Genomic DNA, 22,803 nt, shown 5'->3' with positions numbered 1-22,803 from the left:
GTGTGTGTGTGTGTGTGTGTGTGTGGTGCCAACCGGGGGTGAGGCGTGCATTGGACCTGAGAACCCCAACACTAGCCCGCATATGATGACGGCCCGGTTAGTGAAGCCGATGGCTGGTCCAGGGTGCATAGAAGATGCATAGTGTCCTCTCTTGAGATGAGAAGACTCCCTTGCCTACAGAAGATGAGCCTTAAACGTTGAGTTTTGCTTGGAGCATAGTATCCAAAAGAGTGTAACACAAAGAGGAGCTAGAAGGTGCCTGATCTTAGTATGAGTTTAGTGAATGAGTGTGTGCTTGGATGAATATGTGAGGTCCAGTTCCTCAACTCGGTTCTTACAATCTGGCAGCCCAGCCTACTCTGGGGGTCTGCACTGGGGTGGGGTGGAGATGGGCTTAGGTCCTTCCCAGTTCTAAAACTGACTCCAAGTTTCATTAGGATGGATTTTTTATTCTGGGGAATGTGAAACCAGGCTCTGGTGCAATGTCTACTGTGTCCCAAGATACCTTTGGGTTTGGGCCTTTTCAGAAAAATGTCCAGTTAATGTGGGGAGGGGGATGTAGGTAGTAGTAGTGATAGTAGTGATAATCTGTGAGACCTTGAGCAATTTATTTTATCTCTATACTCAGTTTCCCCTTCTGCAAAACTGAAAACAAAACAAAACAAGGAAACCCACAGCCTCCCTCCCAAGCTGCTGTGAGGATTGAATGAGCTACAAATGTGAATTTAAATTGATCCTGATACACAGAAGCTGCAGTGAGAACCGATATTTATATCTGGAAAGGCAAATCCTGGAAGGGTAGCAAGTTTGCCAAAAGTCAGTTAACAAACATGTGTTTCATGTGCATAGGAATCACCTGGGGGGCTTCTTTTGAAATACTTATTCTCTCGTTCCATATCCAGAGGATTTTATTCCAAAGGTCTAGGATGGGGCCAGATAGCCTGCATTTTTTAAAAATTGTATTTATTTATTTGACAGAGAGTGGGAGAGCACAAGCAGGCGGAGAGGGAGAAGGAGAAGCAGGGAGCCTGATGCGGGTCTCGATCCCAGGGCCCTGGGATCGTGACCTGAGCCAAAGGCAGACGCTTCACTGACTGTGCCACCCAGGCGCCTCCCGATAAACTGTATTCTATCAAGCTTTTTAGGGCAGGTGGTCTAGGGACTGTTTTGTAAAATTCCATCAGGTGCTGGTTATGAGACCAGTGTATTTGTGCGTATCCATGGTTTACCCTATGGACTGCGGGAGCCGTCGCCTCCCCAGATTGTTTGCTTTCAGTCAGTAACTGGTTTGAAATTCAAGAAGTCATTTCATTGGTGAAGGAGAGTGGATGCTGGAGAAAGGGTGTGGATTATGGCCTCATCAATAGGGGCGAGTATGTTTTTCCTGCTAAGGCCTGGCACAGTCCCCGGTTGCCTGCTGCCAGGTTACAGCTATTGGGCAATCATGTACTTCCTGGCTTTCCTTTCTTTTTCTTTCTCTAAAGTGTGAGGGCCCAGTGAGGCTCTAGGCTTGAGACCCCTGGGCTCAGGCTTTGTCAGGGGCTTAGCTGCAAAACACCATGTGCCTCTTGTTGGAGGACAGACTGGGTTGGGGGACTGGGGTGGCCCAGAAACTGGGAAACTGAGATTGAAGTTGAGATCCCATCAGACTCTCGACCTGGATCACTGTGTGTGTGTGTGTGTGTGTGTGTGTGTGTGTGTGTGTGAGAGAGAGAGAAAGAGAGAGAGAGAGAGAGAAAGAGAGAGAGAGAGAGAGAAAGAGAGAGAGAGAGAGAGAGATCATTGATTCTGGAATGAGATAAACCAGCTTTCGGTTTTCAAACCTCAGTGGCTGTAGGCAGGGATTCCAGCTCTTATTACATCAGAAAAGAGAGAATTCAGAAGGTACTCCCCGGCCTTCTGCCTCTCTCTGTGTGCAGGGAGCTAAGGTCAGTAGGCACGGGGCCACCCTGATCCACAGACCACTCTGTATTTCTGCTGGAAATTTGCGCAGGGTCTCTGTCCTGCTTGGAGAGGAGCTGCCTGCGGGGCTAATGGTTTCTCCGTTCTGGAGAGGACTCCTCTTCCTCACCCCACCCCCACCCCTGCCTCTTCACTGTCCTCCCTTAAGAGAGGCTGACCTGGTGCCTCCGGATCTTCTGTGAGGGAGAGGGACATGAGAATGGCCCATGACATCCCTCAAAATGAACGGAGGTTGTTGGTGGGGGGCTAGATTCAGAGGAAAGCCTGGCGGGTGACTCCCATCCCAATATTCTCTCTACCTTTCCTGCATATTTCCCTTTCCCAGCCTGCCCAGATGAGATTATCAGGGGCCAGATGGGACTGTCCGAAGGGAGGGGCAAGTGGGCAGGACTAATGGCTACTCCAGGAGGGCATCAAAGGACAAACAAATATTTGGTCTGGATCTTCTCCTCTCCGAGGACATTCCTGGTGTCCAAATGACATTTCCTCCTGTGACTCTCCCAGCTCCCCTGACTGCCCCTCCCCCCAAAAGAAAAACACCTGCTGGGGTCCCTGGAATGGTAGAATCCACCAAAGCCTTTGGGATGATCTGCATGGCTGTCTTCTCTGCAAGGGGAGTCCAGTGCGTAGTGATCTGGGACAGGGATGCTTCTGTGGCTTGTAGTTGTTGGACTGCTGCATGGGATATCAAAACATTGGAAAGTGACCGAGATGGTCTGATCCCTTCATTGACAGATGGGGAAACTGATGCCCAGAGAGAGGATGGGACTTGTCGTGTGGCTGGTTAGTGGCATGTCTGAAACGCAGGCTCCTGACTTGACCACCCCAGGCCATGGGTGACCAATACTGAGTCTTGGACGGGGAATTGGTCTTGAGCTAAGCCTGGGCTTGCCTGCGTGTGCTTTGTCATTCCAACAGTGAGCACAAGCCGCCTTTCCCAGGGCTCCAGGCAGTGCTGAGGGTGGGAAGAGTCACTGGGAACAAACTCCCACCCCCACACGTGCTGACGATGTTGAGGGATTCTGGATGAGTGAACTACATGACATTCCTGGTTCTGACCTCGTCAGGAAGGCTGTGTAGCTCAGAGTCAGACCATGGGTTTCCAGCTCTGTGACCTCTGTGCATCTCCGTTTCCTCCTCTCAGTGAAGGAATCGGACCAGAGGGTGGGCCTTAGAATAATTCCTACCTCGTGGGGTTCTGAGAGGATGACATACGATCGTGTTGGTAAAGGGCTCAGCACAGGAGCCGACACACACCGTGTTATTATCCCAGCAAGGTTGGCTTTGACTCTCGGCCCACCCCTCTCCTGGGGTACCCCATCCTGGCTCTGTGCTGCCCTGAGCAAGAGACAGGGTTGTGCTGTGGTTCCCTAACGCAAACCACTTTGCTCTTTGCTTTGTTCAAAGTCCTAGTCTCTCCTTCGGCCCCTGCTCCAGAGAAGGGCTCTGCCTGGCCAGCCGCCAAAGGCCTCTTCTGCGTGACGCTGCCCTCCCAGCCCCGACTACACCTGCCTGCTCAGCAGCCGGGAGGGAGGCTCCGGCTGCAGGCGACTCTTGTCCTTGGGCTGTGGCCAAACCACACAAGAGGGCTGGGCAGGGAAGCGCCTTGCCCGGCAACCTGGCGGAGCGGGCAGGAGGGTGGCGAGGAGAGGGCGGGCACAACACGGGGTTTAGGGGAGGTAGCTAAGGCTCCCCTCATTCCCGGAGCCCATTCCTGCTCCCTGCCTGGGTCTCTGGCAGGCTTGGTGGGATGGTGAGCCACCCCCAGACCCATTCCCACTCTGCCCAGGCTAGCCCGGGCCAGCCAAACCTCTCCTCCGTTATCTAAATGGGTCATCCTCCAGCTCCTTGCCCCACCTCCCAGATGGCAGCTGCTCCGTGAAAGGCCAGAGAGGAGTCAAGGATCTTGGCTCCAACTCGTGGAGATGGCTGTGACCGGAGATGCCCAGCTTGCACCCTGTCTCCGGGCACCTGAAACCAGCGCTGCTAGATCGCCTTTTTCTAAGACCTTTCTGCCATCCTCTCCGGAATCCAGATTATTCCTGATCTGAGTTCCTGCAGGGGAGGAAGCATCTAACCAATTGAGCCCCAACACTCATTTCCCAGGTGTGTTTGCAGATCTCTAAGTGGAACGGGGTGCCTGGTGGTACTGCATAGCCTGGCCCAAGGCAGGGGGTGAAGTCCTCCCTTCTCCAAGAGTGGGAGGCAGGGAGCCCAAGGCAGGGCAAGGCCCCTGCAAAGAACTTTTGTCTTCTGAGATGGCAGCTTCTGCAGGCCACATCCTTCCATCTTGGTTCTGCCTTGGTGCGTCAGGGAACCTTGGAAGTCAGTGTACCTTTCTGGATTTCAGTGTTTGCCATTTGCAAAAGGAGATGGGGCATTAGTCCTGCTGTCTTTGCAAAATGGGCCAGTGTCTATAGGACTTTTGCCCAGGCAGATTTACACGGACATAGCACAGGGCCTCCGAACAAGCCCATTCCAACCATCCTTGGCCAGTCCCTTCCTGGCAGAGTAGTCAGTGACCCACTTCTGAAGAAGCTCAGCAGAAAATGCTAGAGTTTGGAAGGGAGCTTAGAAGTCCTGATGTACAAATTCATGAATGGTTCCTTTCTTTTTGGCCTTTGTACAAACCTTTCTCTCTGCCTATATGCCCCTCCCCAGCCTACCCCCTTTGGCTTGGCAAACCCCACTTCATCCTTCAAGACCTATGATGAAGTTTTCTCCCAGAGGTGGTTTTCTCTGCTCCCCCCAGGCCAAGAAAACTCTCATCAGCAGTCCTGGAGCCCCTGGGCAGGCAGGGACTGCAACTGTCCTGTTCATCACGGTAGATTTCATTGCCATTCCTCCCCCTGGACTGAGGGCCTTGGTGCAGGGACTATTCGTTTTCTGTCTAAATCTCCAACACCTAGTATAGCACCGGGCACACAGTAGGTGTTCAGCGGATATTTGAAGAATAAATGCCCTTTCATTTTTCAGATGAGGACTTTAAAACTAGCCACACCAGTTAACCAGATTATTTAAGTGGCTTGTCTTGAGTTGCATGGCTCCATAGAGACAAATAAGAATCAGATACCTAGACTCTTGACCCCCACTCCATTGACCTGGCATTCACACTTCTATTATCACATAATTATTGTGCCTGGGGGTCCTGCCCCACTGAGTAGGGTGGCCATATAACATATCACCTAAACTCGGGTGCTTTTACTTTGGAGAGTAAAAGGCGTTCTATTTTTTTTTTTAATTAGGGTGAGCTTTCCTATTTTTTTTAAAGATTTTATTTATTTGGAGATAAAGAGAGCGAGAGAGTGCAAGAGTAGGGGGAGGGGCAGAGGGAGAGGGAGAGAGAATCTCAGGCAGAATCTCTGGTGAGCACAGAGCCCGAGGCGGGGCTCGATCTCACAACCTGGAGATCATGACCTGAGCCAAAATCAAGAGTTGGACACTTAACCAACTGAGCCACTCAGGCGCCCTAAAAAGGGCTCTGTTAATAATTCTATCAGAATGAACCAGGATTGTCTCCAGGCAGGTGGCCCTCCTACCTCTGGGAGATCCATTCAGCAATTGTTCTCCTCCTTGGCTCTAGTGAGTATATTTTAATTCTGGAGGATGGTCGCTTCACTAACTAGCGTATGAGAACAAAGGTCCTTCAAATTAGTCCTGTAACTGAGGTTGGCTCTCCACCCATACCTCGGAAGAAGGGCCGAAAATCTTATCTGGGTGTCCATCCTATCAGTCAGGGGCCAGCCCAGCAACTTAGCAATAACTACTTACTTGTGGTTTGTGCTGACCAGCAAACAGTCGTTGAATGCTTTCTGTAGGCTGAGTGCCTTCTGGGCCCGAGCTGTTTCTGTATCTCCTTTACTATGACAGACTAGCCGGCAGATGGCGAGGGGCCTGTCCTGTGGGGCAGGAATAGGTGGGGGAGCAGGGGCCCAGCCCCCCCAGGGCAGTGAGACATCGTTCTTGTATGTCTGCTTGGAGACTAGTGGAGGCCTGATGACATAACTTGTTTCCTTCATAGGAAGTGCCAGCCAGCTGTGGTTTCCTGGGACCTAGTGTGGATAACCTGAGGTGGGGAGGATGTCGGGGCGGGCGAGGGCCCTTGACCTAGCCCCCTGAGGCCAGAACGTGAGCTAGCAGGAAGATGGAACCATTCACGGAGGATTAACAATCCTGACTGGAATCATAGGCTTCCAGAGTTGAAAGAAATGGACCCCGGGTTCAACATCTATACTCTCTACTGACCCAGGGACTCCTAGCTCCGCTCAGACCCTCTTTTTTGGAACCTCATCTCTTTTGGGCCTTGTCTTTGTGAGACCCCCCCTCCCCAAGCCTGTGATGACTCGTCTCCTTGCCGTACAGGTCTGCGTGGACACAGCGGCAATACACCAGGTTTTTGCTCTTATGTGCATCTTAAGCTCTTGACTATTTCTGTGTCATTATCTAGATATGTGATTTATGTATGATTTTTAAAATACCTATTCATACAATGTTTATGGCCCTTTATCTGAAGAGCTCATAGGACTTTATCTATTGTCTGATTTTTAAAAACAAAGAATTTTAGAAAAGAACGAATCCATGAAAGCTCCCCCTCTGGGAGAGAAAGGGGTCTGGAGAGAGGTTGATGCTGCAAGTTGAGTCTCCCTCATTGGGGGATCCCATCCCCCCCCCTCCAATTCTAAGCCAGGATTTTTCTGCTTAGCTCATCAGGGTGGTTTGGGTCCCTGAAGAAAGGCCCTGAGGGGCAGCCCCGGCCCGCCCCGGCCCCTGCAGCTGCAGCGGGGGCCTCTCCAGCATCTTGGGAGGAGGCTCCATGGTGACAGGTCCCTCCTGTGGCCATTGTCCTCTCTGCCCTGCTCCCTCTTTCAAGGATGCAGCTCCGGGGGAGGAGCGGGGTGGAGGGCACGCCATCCCTGGCCCGTTGCCGGGGTGACCGAGCCCGGCCATTGTGCGCAGCTCCCCTTATGGGATTAAGGCTGTTCCGCATTCTTGTCCGATGGGGAGCGCGGGCCTGCATGGCCGCTGTCCCCGCCAGCCGGAAGCCATTGTCTGCCTCCAGAGCCCTGTGAAAGGGTGGATTAGAGGCCCCTCCCCTGGAGCTGTGCTTACTTTTTTTTTTTTTTCATCTCCTTTTGAACCTTGAGGGGAGGCAAACGCTCCTGGGACGTTGAATGCGGAGCAGTTTCCCTCAGTCTGGGCCTTCAGATTTTGTCCCAACTGGTCCTCCTCCCCTGAAGAGGAAGTCTTGAATTTATCATTCCTGTCCTTGGACAGGACTGGTCAGGAGCTGATCGGCCCTGTGGCACCCCACCCGGCCCCCGCCCAGCACCTCAGGGACCTCCCACCCCCTGCACTTGTAGGGCTGGTCCCGGCATCAGACGGGAAAGCACCCCACACGGCTTCCCTCAGCCTGTTGTTGCACAGAAAAGGCAACCGAGGCTCTGAGAGCAGGTGGGTCTGGCTCCTGGGGACAGGAGAAGATGACCCAGGTCCCCGGACTCTCCCCCAGGCCACGTCTTCTGCACATGAAGGGCCCTTGTCACTCTCCTCTTTCTGCCCCCATGGTTGCTCAGGGGGTCGAGGCAGAGAAAGCAGAGGCTCCTCAAGTTTTCTGCTTACTGGCCTGGCATCTTGGCAAGTCTCTCATTTCCCGTTGCCTCACCCCACCCTTCCTGAACTCCCTGCGCTTACCAGCCCCCCCTCCCCGGGCTAGATCCTTATATGGTATTTTCACCTTTGCAGAGGAGACAGCAAAGCCCAGGGGACTCGCACTTCCCTGTCTGGTTGTTTGTTTGTTGCTTGGAGAGGGACATTCCTTACCTAGACCGAAGGGACTGGTGTGGGTTTTTTCATCATTTGTTTGTGGTTAAAAATATATATAACATATAATTTACCATTTTAACCATTTTAAAGCTACAATTCGGTGACCTCTTACGTACATTCACAATGTCATGCAAACAGCTGCACTACCCATTTCCAAGATCTTTTCATCACCCCACACAGAAGCTCTGTACCCGTGAAACAGTAGCCCCCCCCCCCCCTCCACGACCCCCCACCCTGGGAATCACTGTTCTACTTTCTGTCCCATGCATTTGCCTATTCTGGTTACCTCCTATACGGCCAATGGGACAGGCGCCCCTGGGGGGCTCAGTCAGTGAAGCTTCTGCCTGGCTCACGTCATGATCCCAGGGGCTCCCTGCTCAGCGGGAAGTCTGCTTCTCCCTCTGCCCCTCCCCCTGGTTGTGCTCCCTCTCCCTCCCTCTCATGCTCTCTCTCTCTCTTTCTCTCTCTCTCTCTCTCTCTCTCTCTCTCTCTCGCGTGCACGCTCTCTCTCTCTCAAATAAATAAATAAAATCTTCAGGGAAAAAAAGGAGAACCGTCCATCTGTACTTGTATGTCTGGCTTCTTTCACTTAGCGTAATGTTTTCAAAGTTCATTTCTGTTTGTGCCAGTTAGTCGCTGTACGACCTTGAAGCAGGTCATTTAACCTCTCCGGTGCCAGTTTTCTCACCTATCCGTGAGGACGATGAAACTTTCTGTGCCTGACTCTCAGGGTGGCTGGGAGGGCCGATGCAGTAGTAATAATGCGACAGAGGCTCATTCAGCGCCTCCTGTGTGCCCGGCACTGTGTGTGGCGTCAGGCATCCGGTGCCGAGCAAAACCAGGCCAACCCTTGTCCTCATGGTGTCGTACGGTAAGTTTGCTTTGTAAGTCATAAAGCACTGGCCTTCCAAATGCAGGTTGTACCTTCCTTGTTCATCTGAATAAGGTCACTGGCCCCTACTTCCTGCGGTGTGGCCTGTGCCAAACCCAGAGAAGGAGCTCTCCAGCCTCTCGGTCACCGACCCGGGGGCTGGATGACATGGCTTCTCTGGTGCACGCTGTGGAACTCACAGCAGCTGCAGGCGGCCAGGCTCAGAGCTCCCAGAGTATCCTTAGGAATGCCTGTACCTGCCAGAGCTTTCCCCTCAGTCTCCTGCATTCTCTGTTCCTAGGTGGCCATCAAGTCAATCCGGAAAGACAAAATCAAAGACGAGCAAGACCTGATGCACATTCGACGAGAGATTGAGATCATGTCGTCACTCAACCATCCGCACATCATTGCCATCCACGAAGGTACGGAGGCAGGGCATTTGAAGCTGTGCATGTGTGTGTGTGTGTGTGTGTGTGTGTGTGTGTGAGCAGTCAGAACGGACAACACCGAAAAGTGAAAAAGACACAGGCTGTGGAGTTGGACAAAGGGTGGATTTGAAACCCAGCTGTAAGACTTTGGGCAACTAATTTAATTAGGCCCTGGGTAGGCCTCAGTTCCTCGTTTGTAAAACGGAACAATCCCACCTATATCCCCGGGTAGTTGCAAAGTTCAAATGAAATGTCACTGAGTATTCAGCTCATGGGAGGAACTCAACAGACTGTAGGCTTTTTTATTGTTATTGTTAGGTTTTCCATAATGGAACACTACCTCCCCAACCCAGTGAGATCCTTAGCATTCTGGGGGAGGCTGGGACACACATAGACCTGTACCTGTCTCAGGGGCGTGGAGGTCATTCTTCACCCGTCCCAAGAGCCAGGCCTCCTACAGTCTGATCCAGACTCTGAATCATTCCCTCCATGGGGCTGGCTCCCACCTTTCCTCATCTTTCTTAGGCTCCTCTTGCTCTGACATCAGTGTTGGCTTTCCACGCCATCTGCCCTGTTCCCTGTGACCCAGACAACAAAGTGAGCAAGAGAGGGTGACGAGGGAAAGAGGGGGAGCGTGCTCCCACACATGCCTGTCTGCTTCCAGCCTTTACATAATAACAATTAGATGGGAAACCAGGAGTAGCAGCAGCAGCAGGAGGGAGGGAAGGAGGCCTGTGGCTTTGCCCTCTGTCTGAATACTCCTGGTAGGGGAGTAAGAGCGAAGTCTTTCTTGGGTTCTGTCCATGGGAAGACTAAGAGCAGAGCCACTGACACGGCCCCGTGGCCTGAGCTCCCCAAGGAGCCCAGGCAAGTGGCTGAGAAGGCTAATTGTAGCTTTCTGTATTTCCCCCAGGGAAAAGTGGGTAGATGACAGAGTATTGGTTAAGCCAGTCTGAGCTTGGTGATTGGGCAGAGAGAGAGAGTGAATTCTCCCCCACAGCCCTACCTCAAGCTACATCTGGGAACTGAGTCTTGATTCTCCTGCCCCTCAGATTCCACAACTGAGGTAGGGGTGTCACAGTTGCTGTGTGACAGGCGGCACCCCCTCCCCGTCCATCTCCAGCCTGCCACAGTCTTCAGGAGAGAAGGACTGGGGTGGGCGGGCTCCAGTTTTAGGAACCTAGCAGCTCTTCAGAATGTACCCTGGCTGGCTCTTGACCTCCAGTTTCATGGCACAAAGGTTGCCTGCACCCCTGCAGACATCTGGAGGACCACAGGAGTAGGGTCTCACCGGGGAACCCCCCAGGAGATGGGACCACCATGCATCAGGACCACTTGCCCATGTGGGAGAGGAAAAGAGCACAGTCCTCCTGGCCATGTATCCAACCGCCTGGCATGTGGGATTCCCCGGGGAGAAGCCTCCTCTCTCCGCACCTTCTCCCAGGCTAGACAGCAGTAGCTCTGGGGCTGGCTCAGCAAGCCAGACTCCTAGGACTCGTTTGACACAGAGATGCAATGTCACGGACGTACAAGCTCGGACGCACACCCAGCCAGTTTGATGAACCAGTCCTCCCCTACCTTTCCAGGCAGCTCGAGCCAGGACAAAGCCTGAGTGGCCCATGAGCTGGGATGGGCTCATTGCCAGGAGGTCAAAGGTGCTGAGGGTGCTAGAACTCTGTCTCAGCTTTCCACGGTGCTCTGTGGTTTACAAACCACGTTCATGTACCTTTATCCCTCTTCAGATGCTTAAGGCAAACATCATGACGGGCATTATTTTTCAAGTGTATGCACGAGGATGCTGATCATAAATGGAATAGTCGGCACCATGTACTGACGGACCCCATGCCAGCTTGCTCCGCCAGCCCCCGAGCTATCGCTGACTTCTCCCGACATCTTCCCCAGCTCTGGGAGGTTACTATTATATCCCACTCTTCAGATGAGGAAACGGAGGCACACTGGTTGAATAACTTGCCAAGCTCACCCCATTAGTAAGGGACGGGGCCAGGATTCAAACCCCAAACCTGAATTCTTGCTGATGTATCTGGACAAGGTGTGCCCACCATCCCAAGGCACAAAGTACCAGATTCTGAACCAGAGGACATGACTTGTCATTCTCATCCATTGATGTTCCTGTCTTCCTGGGAATTTGCAGGCTGGTTTTAAGAACCCTCAAAACCTGGGGTGCCTGGGCAGCTCAGTCAGTTAAACGTCAGGCTCTTGATTTCAGTTCAGGTCATGATCTCAGGGGCGTGGGATCGAGTCCTGTGTCAGGCTCCGTGCTCAGCACGGAGTCTGCTTGTCCCTCTCCCTCTGCTCCTCCCCCTGCTCTCTCTCTCTCTCACTTAGGTAGGTAGATAGATAGATAGATAGATAGATAGAAAGAATACTCAAAACCCTGAACTTGCAAAGAGAGGGAAGATAAGCCAGTTCCCTCAGCCTCACCTCACGGCTCCTGGAAGATGTCGGGAGCTTCCGAAGCCCTGTTCCTGCCCTTACTTGGCCCTGTCCCATCCCGTCGGCAGATATCCCTGCAGAAAGGTCCTGTCTGGTTTGGGTCCGGGGAGGAGTGTGTGACCCCCCGTGGGGAGCAGTGCGCTCTGAAGGGCCTGACATCCCCACCTTGCTGTGCCCCAGTGTTTGAGAACAGCAGCAAGATTGTCATCGTCATGGAGTATGCCAGCCGGGGTGACCTGTACGACTATATCAGCGAGCGGCAGCGGCTCAGCGAGCAGGATGCCCGCCACTTCTTCCGACAGATAGTCTCCGCTGTGCACTACTGCCACCAGGTGAGAGCCCCCCTGCCCGGCCCCACTCTGACAGGCGGTCCTTGGGGCTCTGGGACTGGTTTACGCCAGACAGAGTCCATGACCTGTCTAGGATCCCGCAGGGAGACAGAAGCAGAGGCAAAACTCAATCTGGACTCTGGGGCCTGGGGACGTTGGCATCTCTGGCTGTGGCTCCTAGGGGTGAAAGGGTCTGTGACCCGTCGTACTGCGTTCCCACAAAATCCCCAGCCTACCCATGCTCCCCCAACTTGGCCCCCTTTGTGTTTACCTCACTTTCCAGACTAGGCCTTCGTGTCCTCCTGTCCTTCTTGGGGACCTCCCCCTGACCCCCTTTCCTCCCTCCCTTTCAGAATGGGGTTGTCCACCGGGATCTCAAGCTGGAGAACATCCTCTTAGATGCCAATGGAAATATTAAGGTGAGCCCCACTTCTGTGCTTCCCTCAGCTCCCTACCTCACCCCAGCCTTTCTGCCCTCTTTCCTCGCCAGGCGTCTATCTCTAAGTGCTTAGGGGATTCTAGAAGCTCAGATTTAGATGTTGGTACCAGTAGGGAACTCAAACATCATCCATTCCAGTACCTCGTTTTATGGATGAAGACCTGAGGCTTCAAGATAAGGAGTGACTTACTCAAGGTCCCATGGCAAGGGAGTGGTTACATCTGGGCTAGAACCAAGGTCTGCTGATTCCCCAGCCAGTGCTCTTGACGTAACAGGCTGATAGGAGCCTAGATCTAGGATTAGCTTTTGCATGCAAGCTTGGGACTGGCAGGGAGAGAGAGCCATGGCCTGAGTTCTCCCTACCTGCCTGCACGCACGCATGTGTGCACGTACACACAGGCACGTGCGCGTGCACACACACACACACACACACACACACACACACACACACTAATCTGCTGCCATTCAGTAGCCCTTTGGCACTTTCCTCCAGAGACCAAGCACCCCAGCACCAGCTTTCTCCCTCCTGCAGCTCTGAATTCCCACACCTAAGTCGTTAAGCTGAGATCTGAGAGGTGCTGGTCGCATAAACTCAGGGCTGGAAGGGGGAAATGAAAAGGGCTGGCCCCTGCAGGTGCCTGCAGGGCTTGGACCCTGCACTAGGACACTCCTCAGAATCTTCCTGAGCCCAACACACAGTCCCTTCCCTTCAGTGGCCCTTGAACCCATGCCCTGAAGTACCCAGGCACTGAGTTTATTCCCCTTACCCGGCCAATTCCCGGAGCAGGTGGGGCTTTCTTTGATGCTAAGCAGGGGGAGGGGAGCCAGAGCCAGGAAGCTCGCATAACCAGACAGGCACGAACTTTCCCGTCTAACCAATCATTTGCCTCTTTATGGGCTTCAAATGGTAACTGCTTGATAAGAGGCCAATAAAACCATAAATGAAGGAGCCAGAGTTTGAAAAACAGCCCTCCCCACCCTGGGCACACATGACGCTCTGCTGGGGGTGAAGAGGCAGGGAGCAGCAGGGCATTGGCCTCTGCTTCTATCTGAGGATAGTTGGGGGAAAGGGTCTCTCTGGGGAGTGAGAAGATGGGCTTGGGACCTCTCAAGCCCTCGGTATCAGATGGCTCAGGGAGTCCTGAAAGAAGATTCCTTCTTCTGGGCTCTAACCACAGCCCTGATCTTTGTTCTGATTTCACCATTGCTTCTTAGCTATACTGGGGTGACCCCAGGTTCCTGCCACTGAGATGAACCCTTTGCTAGGAAGGGCTGGCCAACCCTTGCCCGGTAATCACTAATGGGGCTGGCTGGCTTCTGAGGGCCATGGTGTTGGCATGAGAAGTCGATTCTCAGCCTACATCCGGTAGACTCTTCCTGCAGTCACTAAATGTTGGTTGAGTCCCATCCATGGGTTACACCTTTGCTAAGAGCTGCAGGAGGGGTGGGGACAGAAGGAGGTGAGCAGGGGTACATGCCGACACAGTAATATGAGGAGGGAGACTGAAGAGCAGGGACTACCGCCAGCCATTGGAAATTGTGGGGCTTTGTGGGAAAAGGAGGTCTCAGGGGAGTGGGGCTTGCCGGATCAGGAAGATGTTTATAGGCAGGAGAGTGCATCCCTGGAGGGGGTCCAGTATGAGCAAAGGGACCTGGGGAACAGGGAGCACCCTGGAGCCTCCACACACCTAGGCATTCCTCGCTGACACAACCTCCTTGAGGCGCGCTCTTGCAGGGCCTGAGCGGTGTTATCCGTGCCACGTGGGGCAGGGGTACTGGCACCCTTTCCTCCTGTGAGGGCCTGGGTTTCCGTGGGATCTGGAGAGGGGCGGGCTGAGAGCTGCAGAACAATCCAGGCCTTGGCATGACCCCTGCCTGTGTTTGACCCGCTCCTGCAGATCGCGGACTTCGGGCTCTCCAACCTCTACCACCAGGGCAAGTTCCTGCAGACGTTCTGCGGGAGCCCCCTGTACGCCTCGCCCGAGATCGTCAACGGGAAGCCCTACACGGGCCCGGAGGTGAGTGTCTGCTCTCCACCCGCAGCCTGCCTCCGCCACTCTAGATTTTCTGAGCGAGGTGGGCTGGTTTTCCAGTTCTTCCCCTCTTCAGAGCACAAAATGCCGCCCCCACCCGTCACACAAAAGTAAGGACTTGCCAGGTCCTAGCAGGAGCGGCAAAGCTGGGCCGAGAACCTAAGTCTGCTGACCCCCCAGTCTGGTTTTGTGCCCCCTCACCTTCCTAGTTCCCGTTCTCTTTCCTGGCACCCGGCCATTTTCCCTGGAGAGGTGGGCTCTCTCACCACCACCCCAGCCTGCCCAGAGAGGATGACCTCACCACTGCTCCTGTTGGTGGCCGCCCCTCCTACAGGCAGACAACAGACAACACCTTTCCTCTTGAACTTCAGTCCCTCTTCAGCGGCACCCTGTTTGCTCCTGGGTCATAGAGGGAGGTGGTCCTCAGATGCCCCAGCCCCCTGAGTTCTCCAGCGTGTACCGCTTTCTTCTCTGGTGTGATGGGACGCCCTCCAGCCTGTGACATTCAGGCATCCTCGCTAACCCTCTCTCTCTTTCTCTCCCCCTCCCTAGGTGGACAGCTGGTCCCTGGGTGTCCTTCTATACATCCTGGTGCACGGCACCATGCCCTTTGACGGGCAGGACCACAAGACGCTGGTGAGACAGATCAGCCACGGCTCCTACCGGGAGCCGCCTAAACCCTCCGGTGAGTGAGAGATGCCGGTGTTGTCCTCCAGGCCCCATGTGTCCTTCCCTCATTCCTGAGGCGGGAACCAGCCAAGGGCAGGGAGGTGAAGAGGCCCACCCCCTACCTGCTGTCCTCCGTCTCTGCCTCCAGGGTCTGTGAGTCTGAGAGGGAAGGGGCGTCCCTTCTCTCCGCTATGGGCGTGCTGCTTCATACTTGGGAAGTGCTTCTGATAGTGTAACTGGGGTCCTCTTTGCTGCAGTCACCTCGTTCCCGACTGTTCTAGGGCTCATGCTGAGAAGTCTCCTTGCCTTTCCACATCCTGTGGAGAAGGCAGGAAGGAGGGTGTGAGAACCTTGGTTTACTCTGGAGCACAGCCCCTCCCCTCATTTCCAGGGAGAAACACTAACGTAGAGCGAGGCTAAAGAAGGGATCCCGGTCCTGAGGGGCCGAGGGCTGGAAGAAGAAATGGGCGGTGGATCCCAGAAAGCTGGAGGCTGTGGGGAGCCGGCCAGGCTGTGGCATGTGCGGAGCCCAGGCGGGACTGGTCGCATCTGACACGGGGCTGTGCGGTCCTAGCGCACATTGGGGTGAATTGGTGACAGGGGCTGCAGGGTGCCCATTCTCGCGGCTGCCAATCTGAAGCCCCCCGCCCCCCCCGCCGCCGTCTTCTGTCTTCCAGATGCCTGTGGCCTGATCCGGTGGCTATTAATGGTGAACCCCACCCGCCGAGCCACCCTCGAGGATGTGGCCAGTCACTGGTGGGTCAACTGGGGCTATGCCACCCGTGTGGGGGAGCGGGAGGCTCTGCACGATGGAGGGCACCCTGGCAGCGACTCTGGCCGCGCCTCCATGGCCGACTGGCTCCGGCGGTCCTCCCGCCCTCTCCTGGGGAACGGGGCCAAGGTCTGCAGCTTCTTCAAGCAGCACACGCCCGGAGGCGGGAGCGTCGCCCCAGGCCTGGAGCGCCAGCATTCGCTGAAGAAGTCCCGCAAAGAGAACGACATGGCCCAGTCACTCCAGGGCGACCCGGTGGACGACCCCTCCCTTCGCCCTGCCAGGGGCAACCTCAAGCTACCCAAGGGCATTCTCAAGAAGAAGGCACCGCCCTCATTGGAAGGGGCCAGGGAAGACCCTGAGCCCAGCCCAGGCCCTGCGGACCCAGGACAGGCTGCCCCCCTGCTCCCCAAGAAGGGCATCCTCAAGAAGTCTCGGCAGCGGGAATCTGGCTACTACTCCTCTCCTGAACCCAGTGAGTCTGGGGAGCTCCTGGATGCAGGGGACGTGTTCGTGAGCGGAGACTCCGAGGAGCAGAAGCCCCCCCAAACCCCAGGGCTGCCCCTGCATCGCAAAGGCATCCTCAAACACAACGGCAAGTTCTCCTGCACGGCCCTGGAGCGCCCAGCCCCCACCACCTTCGGCTCCTTGGATGAACTGGCCTCCCCTCACCCCCTGGTCCGGGCCAGCCGCCCCTCAGGGGCTATGAGTGAGGACAGCATCCTGTCCTCTGAGTCATTCGACCAGCTGGACTTGCCTGAGCGGCTCCCCGAGCCCCTGCTGCGGGGCTGTGTGTCTGTGGACAACCTCATGGGGCTTGAGGAGCCCCCCGCAGATGGCCCTGGGAGCAGGGGCCTGAGGCGCTGGCGGCAGGACCCTCTGGGGGATAGCTGCTTTTCCCTGACAGACTGCCAGGAGGTGACAGAGGCCTACCGACAGGCACTGGGGGTCTGCTCAAAGCTCAGCTGAGGGGGTGGGGGGGTGGGGACTGCCCCACCCTGGGCAAGTTCTACAATGCAGCTGGCTGCACCCCGAGGGGAGACTGCCACGTCCCCCACCTCCCAAGACTAGCCCCCCCCCCAGCCAGAAAGGCTGAGCTGGTTTGCAGTTGAGTCCCGGAAAGGGCTGGATGGGGAGTGGGCAAGTAAAGCACACGGAGGGCTCAGGTCTTCAGCCCTGTGGACCTGAGAAGACAGTAGAGGAGAAGCTAGTAGAGAGAGAGAGAGAGAAGGGGAAGACCTGGGGTCAGCCCAGGTGGCCCCCTTCCTGTTCACATGGTAGGGTAGAGCCACAGACGTCAGGAAAGAGCACGCGCTCAGAGCCTGTCTCCTTGCACTGACAAGTTTTGTGCATGGTGACTTCCTGCCAAGGTGGGGGATGGAAACCCTTGCCCTATGGGTCCCATCCCCACCTGCTGCTAGAACTGGAATGTGGCACGCCCTCATGTGCCCGGGGTGTCCTGGGAATGGTCTCCTAGGGGGTACCCTTCCTTATTTATCTCAGCAGTAAGAGAACACCTCTGTCTCCTCAAAGGTTCTCTCCCCTTTCCTGTCCCTCAAACCCGGCCCAGGCCCCCCGGAGTCGCTGCTAGGGATCTGAAAGACTTGAAGAGGCTCAGGCTGCTGCTATCGGACTTCATCTCACGGGGCCCGGATTCCCCTGGACCCCACCTTGGACCTCGAAGACTCTAAACTTCTCTGGCCTCCAAGCTGCTCCTGCTACTGAGAATGGATGTACCCATTGCCGTGGGCTTCCAGGACCCTGGAATGCCCTTATTTATTTTTATGTGTTCAGCTTTCTGTCTTTTTACAAAGTGAATCTAGCTGCTTTCAATAATGGGAGTACCATGTTCTGGGACAATCCACTATGACGTCTAAGTTTTGTGAACAGGGAGATCTTTTTGCAGTGATTCCCTACTGATCATGGAAGGGCGGGTATCAACCCACTGTCAGGAGGGCGGGTATCAACTGCACTGTCAGGAGGGCGTCTCTGGCTCCTTCGCTCCGTGCCCTGACTCTGTCTACCTGATGGTCCCTCTTCCTTCCTCTGTGGCCAGAAGGAACCACTCCATTAAAAACCAGAACTGTGATTGGAAAATAGCCTCTGTTGTTCTGTTCGGGTAGGTGGGGTGAGGTTTCAGCCTCCTTTTAACCCACACTCCCCCTGGGCTGTCACAGGTGGGATCTGGAGCACCTGCTTCATACAAAAACAAAACACAACCACCACAGAAGCCCAGCTCTTAGCTCCCAAAGGCTCCCGGAGACAGCGCTCTGCAGTTCCGGCCCGTTAAGCAGGTGGGGGAGCCCGGACGGTTGTTCCCAGTTTGCTCTTCTTGCCTTCAGCACTAAAGGAAGAGCTGGGTTTGGTGGCTTAAACACAGCCCCGCCCCCACCCTCCCTCATCTCCCACCCCTCCCCCAACCATCTCTATTCCCTGCAGCTTGAAGACACCCCCTCCGCCTTTATTCTCTCCCTCCAAAGAAATCCCCTTTCCTCCACTGCTGGGCAGCTGCTACCCCTCTGGCCCCACGCCACCCGCCTCCTCCAGGAAGTAAAGAATGCTTGGAATGCCCCCCTCGTTGGCCTGCCCTCTTAGCCCCCTGCGGAGCATTCCCCAAACTCCAGCTCCATTGAGAAACTCCCAGGCTCTGAGGGCCAGGATGAAAGGGAGGAAGAGGACAAAGTGCAGGCCCGCAGCTGGCTGGCTCCGGCTTCAAGCGGGCTCCCTCCCCCCTCCCTCCCCCGCTCCCTCCCCGCAGCTGGCAGTCACTGGCCCCGGAACATCCCCAGTCCCGGCCAGCTCCGCAGCACACCTATCCTCCTGCCGGCCGTCAGCGCCTGCCAGGGTAGAGCATCTGGACCTTTGCTGCTCCTCCCTGCATCTGGGGGGCAGGCCCAGTCTCGAGGTGTGGGGAGGAAGTGAGGAGGCGAGGCCACTAACGGGGCCAAGATGCCAGAGCAAACCAGAAGTTACCTAGGCTACACCTGGGGTTTTGCAGTTGGGGATCTTGGAGGTCTGGAAAAATACGGAGGGTCTTTACCCTCCACAGGCATGCCGTTCCGCTTGGAGCTGGCTGTGCTCACATATTCATTCAACTCTGGAGTCAAGCCCTGTTTGTGGGCTAAGCTCTGTGGCAGACTAGGCGAATTGCTGTGTCCCCAGTGCCGCACTTAAGATCTTAGCTTCAAGGGGCACCTGGGTGGCTCAGTCGGTGGAGCGGCGGACTCTTGATCTCAGCTCAGGTCTTGAATGCACTGTAGTGTGTTCGAGCCCGGTGTTAGGCTCTGTGCTGGCCATGGAGCCTACTTTAAAAAAAAAAGGAAAAAAGATCTGTCCTCAGGGAGGTTGCAGACTGGCCAGCAAGCTGGCATGCATAAAAATACATAAAATTCAAAAGAGAAATTGGTGTCAATTCAGGTAATGTTGAAAGGGAGTTTGGGTAACCGAAAAGCATTGTATCTTAAGAGATAATAATGGGGCGACCATTTATTTGGTACTTTCTATTATATTTTTTTAAAGATTTTATTTATTTATTTGAGAGAGAGGGAGAGAGAACACAAGCCAGGGGGAGGGGCAGAGGGAGGAGAAGACTCCCTGGGGAGCAGGGAGCCCGATCCCAGGACCCTGAGATCGTGACCTGAGCCGAAGGCAGACGCTTAACCTTAACCGACTGAGCCACCCAGGCGCCCCTATGAAGTACTTCCACATCAAGCACTTTATATGTGTTATTTAACGCTCATGAGAGTGTCATTAATTCGGTACAATTTTTATCATTCTCATGTCACGGAAGAAGAAGTTAAGTAACTTGCCTGGCTATCAAGTGGAAAAACCAGAACCCAAATCCAGGTCTATGGGATGTCAAATCCCAGCAGGGGTGGGGGGAATGGAGCTCCGAATACTTACAAATACTTAGGGAGCATCTTTTGTGCACCAGGCTTTTTTCTAGGCACAAGGAATCTGGCAATTCCCTCTGCCTGAAATGCCTTTCCCTAGTCTCCACAAGCCCCAAAAGGGAACTGAGAAAAAAGAGGGTGGGTGGGAGTGGGGGGAGGGGAGAAGCTGAAGTTGGGGGGACAGGATGGGAGAGGGGGGAGGCCACAGTGGAGGGAAACTGGCAATGTGGTGGAGGGAGAGGCCACAGCCCCTGCAGCACTGTCCTATCAGCATTATCTGGGAAGGGGGTGGGGTGAGGGGAATTTCTGGGAAGGACAGGGAACAGAGGTGTTTGGTCCTGAGGTCTTTGTCCTTCTTGGGATCTGTTTGCTTCCTGTCTTCGAAGTCAGGGGTGGGAGCAGTAGGCAGGAGAGGGGGTGGGCATGGGGGAAGCCTGCTGGGGAAGAATCTAGATGGGAAGAGATAGTTTGTTACCCCAGCTCCAAAGAGACCCAGACTCCAGGCTGTGGATTCCATGCAGCAGGGCCCTCTCCTCACCAGCCAGGGAGCTTCATACCAAAAACATTCCAGAAAGCAGGTTCAGAGAGATGACGCTGGGCCCCCAGGGCAGAAGGCTAGAGCCCTAGGAATATTCAGTGCCACATCAGTGCTTCCGGAATGTGAATAACCCAGACAACGGTGAGAGAAGAAAGGTCTCCGTCAGAATCCTGTCCCATTCTTGGTCCTTTCCTGGAGCAAGTCCATCCAGGTTGTCCCTGAGTAGAAATCCCCTTGCTGGGGGGTACCGAGACTCCTCTGTGTGGAGGGAAAGAAACCCTCCTGGCATGGTAGCCTGTCTCCCCCCGGCCCCCCGTCAGGATGACCCCTTGGTTTCTCCAGGAGGGCTGCCCCGAGCCCTCCTGGGGAGCTCACATGAAGGGAAAAGGGCAACCAGGGTGGACCCAGGACAAAAGACTAGCTGAAGAGCCTGGACATGTTTCGGCAGAAGAGGGCATTTTTAAGTATTATGGGAGACCACATAACAGATGACAGGGGTGGTCTTGTGAAAATGTGAGTAGGCTTGTAGGCTCGTGGCTCAGAATGTAGGACCAAGACCAACGGGTAGGAGCCGCTGAGGCGCGGGATTCCGTTACATAAGGCAGTCATCTGCAGCAAGCGTTCTCCATCCCTTCGGAAAGGGTTTGCCTACAGAGGGCCCGCAGCGTGCACGGCTTCAGGCTCTGGGAGATATGTCCGTGAACAAAACCGACAAAAATCTCTACTCTCATGGGGCTGCCAGGGGGAGCCAGGGGGAGGTTCTGTGCAAAGGGAGGGAGTGGCATAATCTGACTTTTTTTTTTTTTAAGCTCCTCTAGCTATGGGTTGAGAATAGCTGGGTGGTAGGGGGAGGGTCTGAAGGACTGAAAGGAGGACTTCCATTAGCTGAGACAGAAAAAGGTTTCAGGTGGGGGTTTCGAGGGAGCACTTGGACCTCAGTGCAGATAAGAGGTATAAACAGTCTGGAATCTGGGAAAGAGCTGTGAGTCGGGTGAGAGACAGAGATTTAGCAGTTGTTGCTTGAAGAAATTCCTGCTTTGGGTGCAGACTAGACAATCTGCCCGAGTCCCCGAGTTATGAAGATCCTAGGAGTTCATGGGCTTGGAGAGCAGGTGTCTCCATAGCTGACCCGCTGCTGGAGAGCTTGGAAGTGGGGGCGGTGGGTGGTGCTGAGCCAGGGGGCAGTTTTGCCTGGTTGGGTTCAGCTTTCTCCTCTTGAAGAGGACCAAAGGTTTTCTCTTAGGGATGGGGGAGAAGGTTGGAGGGAAATGGTCCTTCATATAGTTGAAGCTTCCGGGACTCGGCTTCCCCATCTGCACAATGAGAGGGCTGTATTAAACACTTCTCAAGGCCCTCCAGCGCTGGAACTTTGGCACTGCCTGTCTTTGAAGGCTTTCACGGGTTTCCTAAAAACGTTGGGAATGTCGCCCTTGGGCCAGGATTCTGCCTCTGACCTTGGCAAAGGGGATGGAAGTTGCCTTGTGCCACCAAGGCCGGGAGAAAGAGCCAGCTCCCTGACTGCCAGCCGGGCCTTCCTGTGTTTTGGAATTTCCTGCTTCAGATCATGGGGGAGCTTGAACCCTGCCCACGGAGGCCCAGGGAATCTGCATTTTAACAAGCCTGGCAAGTGGCTCCAATCACACCAGCGGTAGAGAATTTAGTCCAGGTGAGGACCCGTAAGCTAGCACTTGGAGTAAGTTCCCCACCACTGGTGTGATTGGAGCCGCTTGCCAGGCTTGTTAAAATGCAGATCCCCTGGCCCTCCGTGGGCAGGGCTCAAGCTGCTGCCTTTAAAGGAATCTCACACCGCTGGGCATGCAGTTTCTCTCCGGAACACACATCTTTTTCTGTCATTCTGCCTCCTTCTGGCTCTAAAATTCTCCGCTCACTGAAAGTCCCCCATCCTTTTCAGTCATCTCTTCCCGGGTCTCTCCAGCCTCCAATCCCCTCCCCGAGCTAATCTCACCTTCTCAATGAGCTAATCCCACTGCCTAGATGAGCTAATCCCACCTTCTCGATGTCACCATGTCACCGTTTCCCCTCTCCGGGGGCCTTTAGGTCAAGCTGGGGGAAATGAGTCATCCCCTCCGGTGGGGGAGGGGGCTTCAAGTCCATAAATGGGCAAAAGCTCTGATTTCAGCTTTCCGTCTTCTGGAAAGGACCAGTCTCTCCCCTCCATCATCCTCCTCCCCCCTCCCCAGAGGAATTCCCCAGAGACAAGGAAGGTGTGGGGTGGGGAGGCTGGTGTTGACCAATGCAATTCGAGAAATAGCCCAGCTTTTTAGAGAGATAGGTTCCAGTTTGACTCAGCTTCCCTGATAAACAGACACTGACGGCCAGGATTTTCCCAGCCCACGAGGCCAAAGCCCCATTTCCGGGTGGAAGTGTTCAGCTCTGCCTTTGGAGTTGAGGGCCCAGCCAGCACCACCCTCTCTCTACACATCCCTGCTTTCTCCTCATGACCAGAATGCCAGCTCCAGGCTGCACTGACCGGGCTGGGGGGTAGGGGGAGTGGGCTCTGCACTGCGAGGCCTCTGAACTCAGCTACTGTCTCGGGATTGGCCCCACTCCCCAACTGGAAGCTGGGAGGAG

The 22,803-nt window shown here is 54.8% G+C and overlaps 1 protein-coding gene across 1 annotated transcript in view; it reads left to right on the top strand.

Moving 5' to 3' along the window:
• The window catches only part of NUAK2 (NUAK family kinase 2), a 17,992-nt gene extending 535 nt beyond the window's left edge, over positions 1 to 17,457 (top strand). The window contains exons 2-7 of the mRNA XM_040636514.1: positions 8,958 to 9,078; positions 11,719 to 11,870; positions 12,221 to 12,286; positions 14,205 to 14,324; positions 14,892 to 15,024; positions 15,686 to 17,457. Coding sequence (XP_040492448.1) covers positions 8,958 to 9,078; positions 11,719 to 11,870; positions 12,221 to 12,286; positions 14,205 to 14,324; positions 14,892 to 15,024; positions 15,686 to 16,749 — 1,656 coding nt within the window. The 3' untranslated portion in view covers positions 16,750 to 17,457. The remainder of the gene's footprint in view (positions 1 to 8,957; positions 9,079 to 11,718; positions 11,871 to 12,220; positions 12,287 to 14,204; positions 14,325 to 14,891; positions 15,025 to 15,685) is intronic.
• Positions 17,458 to 22,803: the final 5,346 nt, after the last annotated feature.

Source organism: Ursus maritimus, unplaced genomic scaffold, assembly GCF_017311325.1.
Source record: "Ursus maritimus isolate PB19 unplaced genomic scaffold, ASM1731132v1 scaffold_2, whole genome shotgun sequence".
NCBI classification, from domain to species: Eukaryota; Metazoa; Chordata; class Mammalia; order Carnivora; family Ursidae; genus Ursus; species Ursus maritimus.
This window is presented reverse-complemented; position numbering and strand designations above follow the sequence as displayed.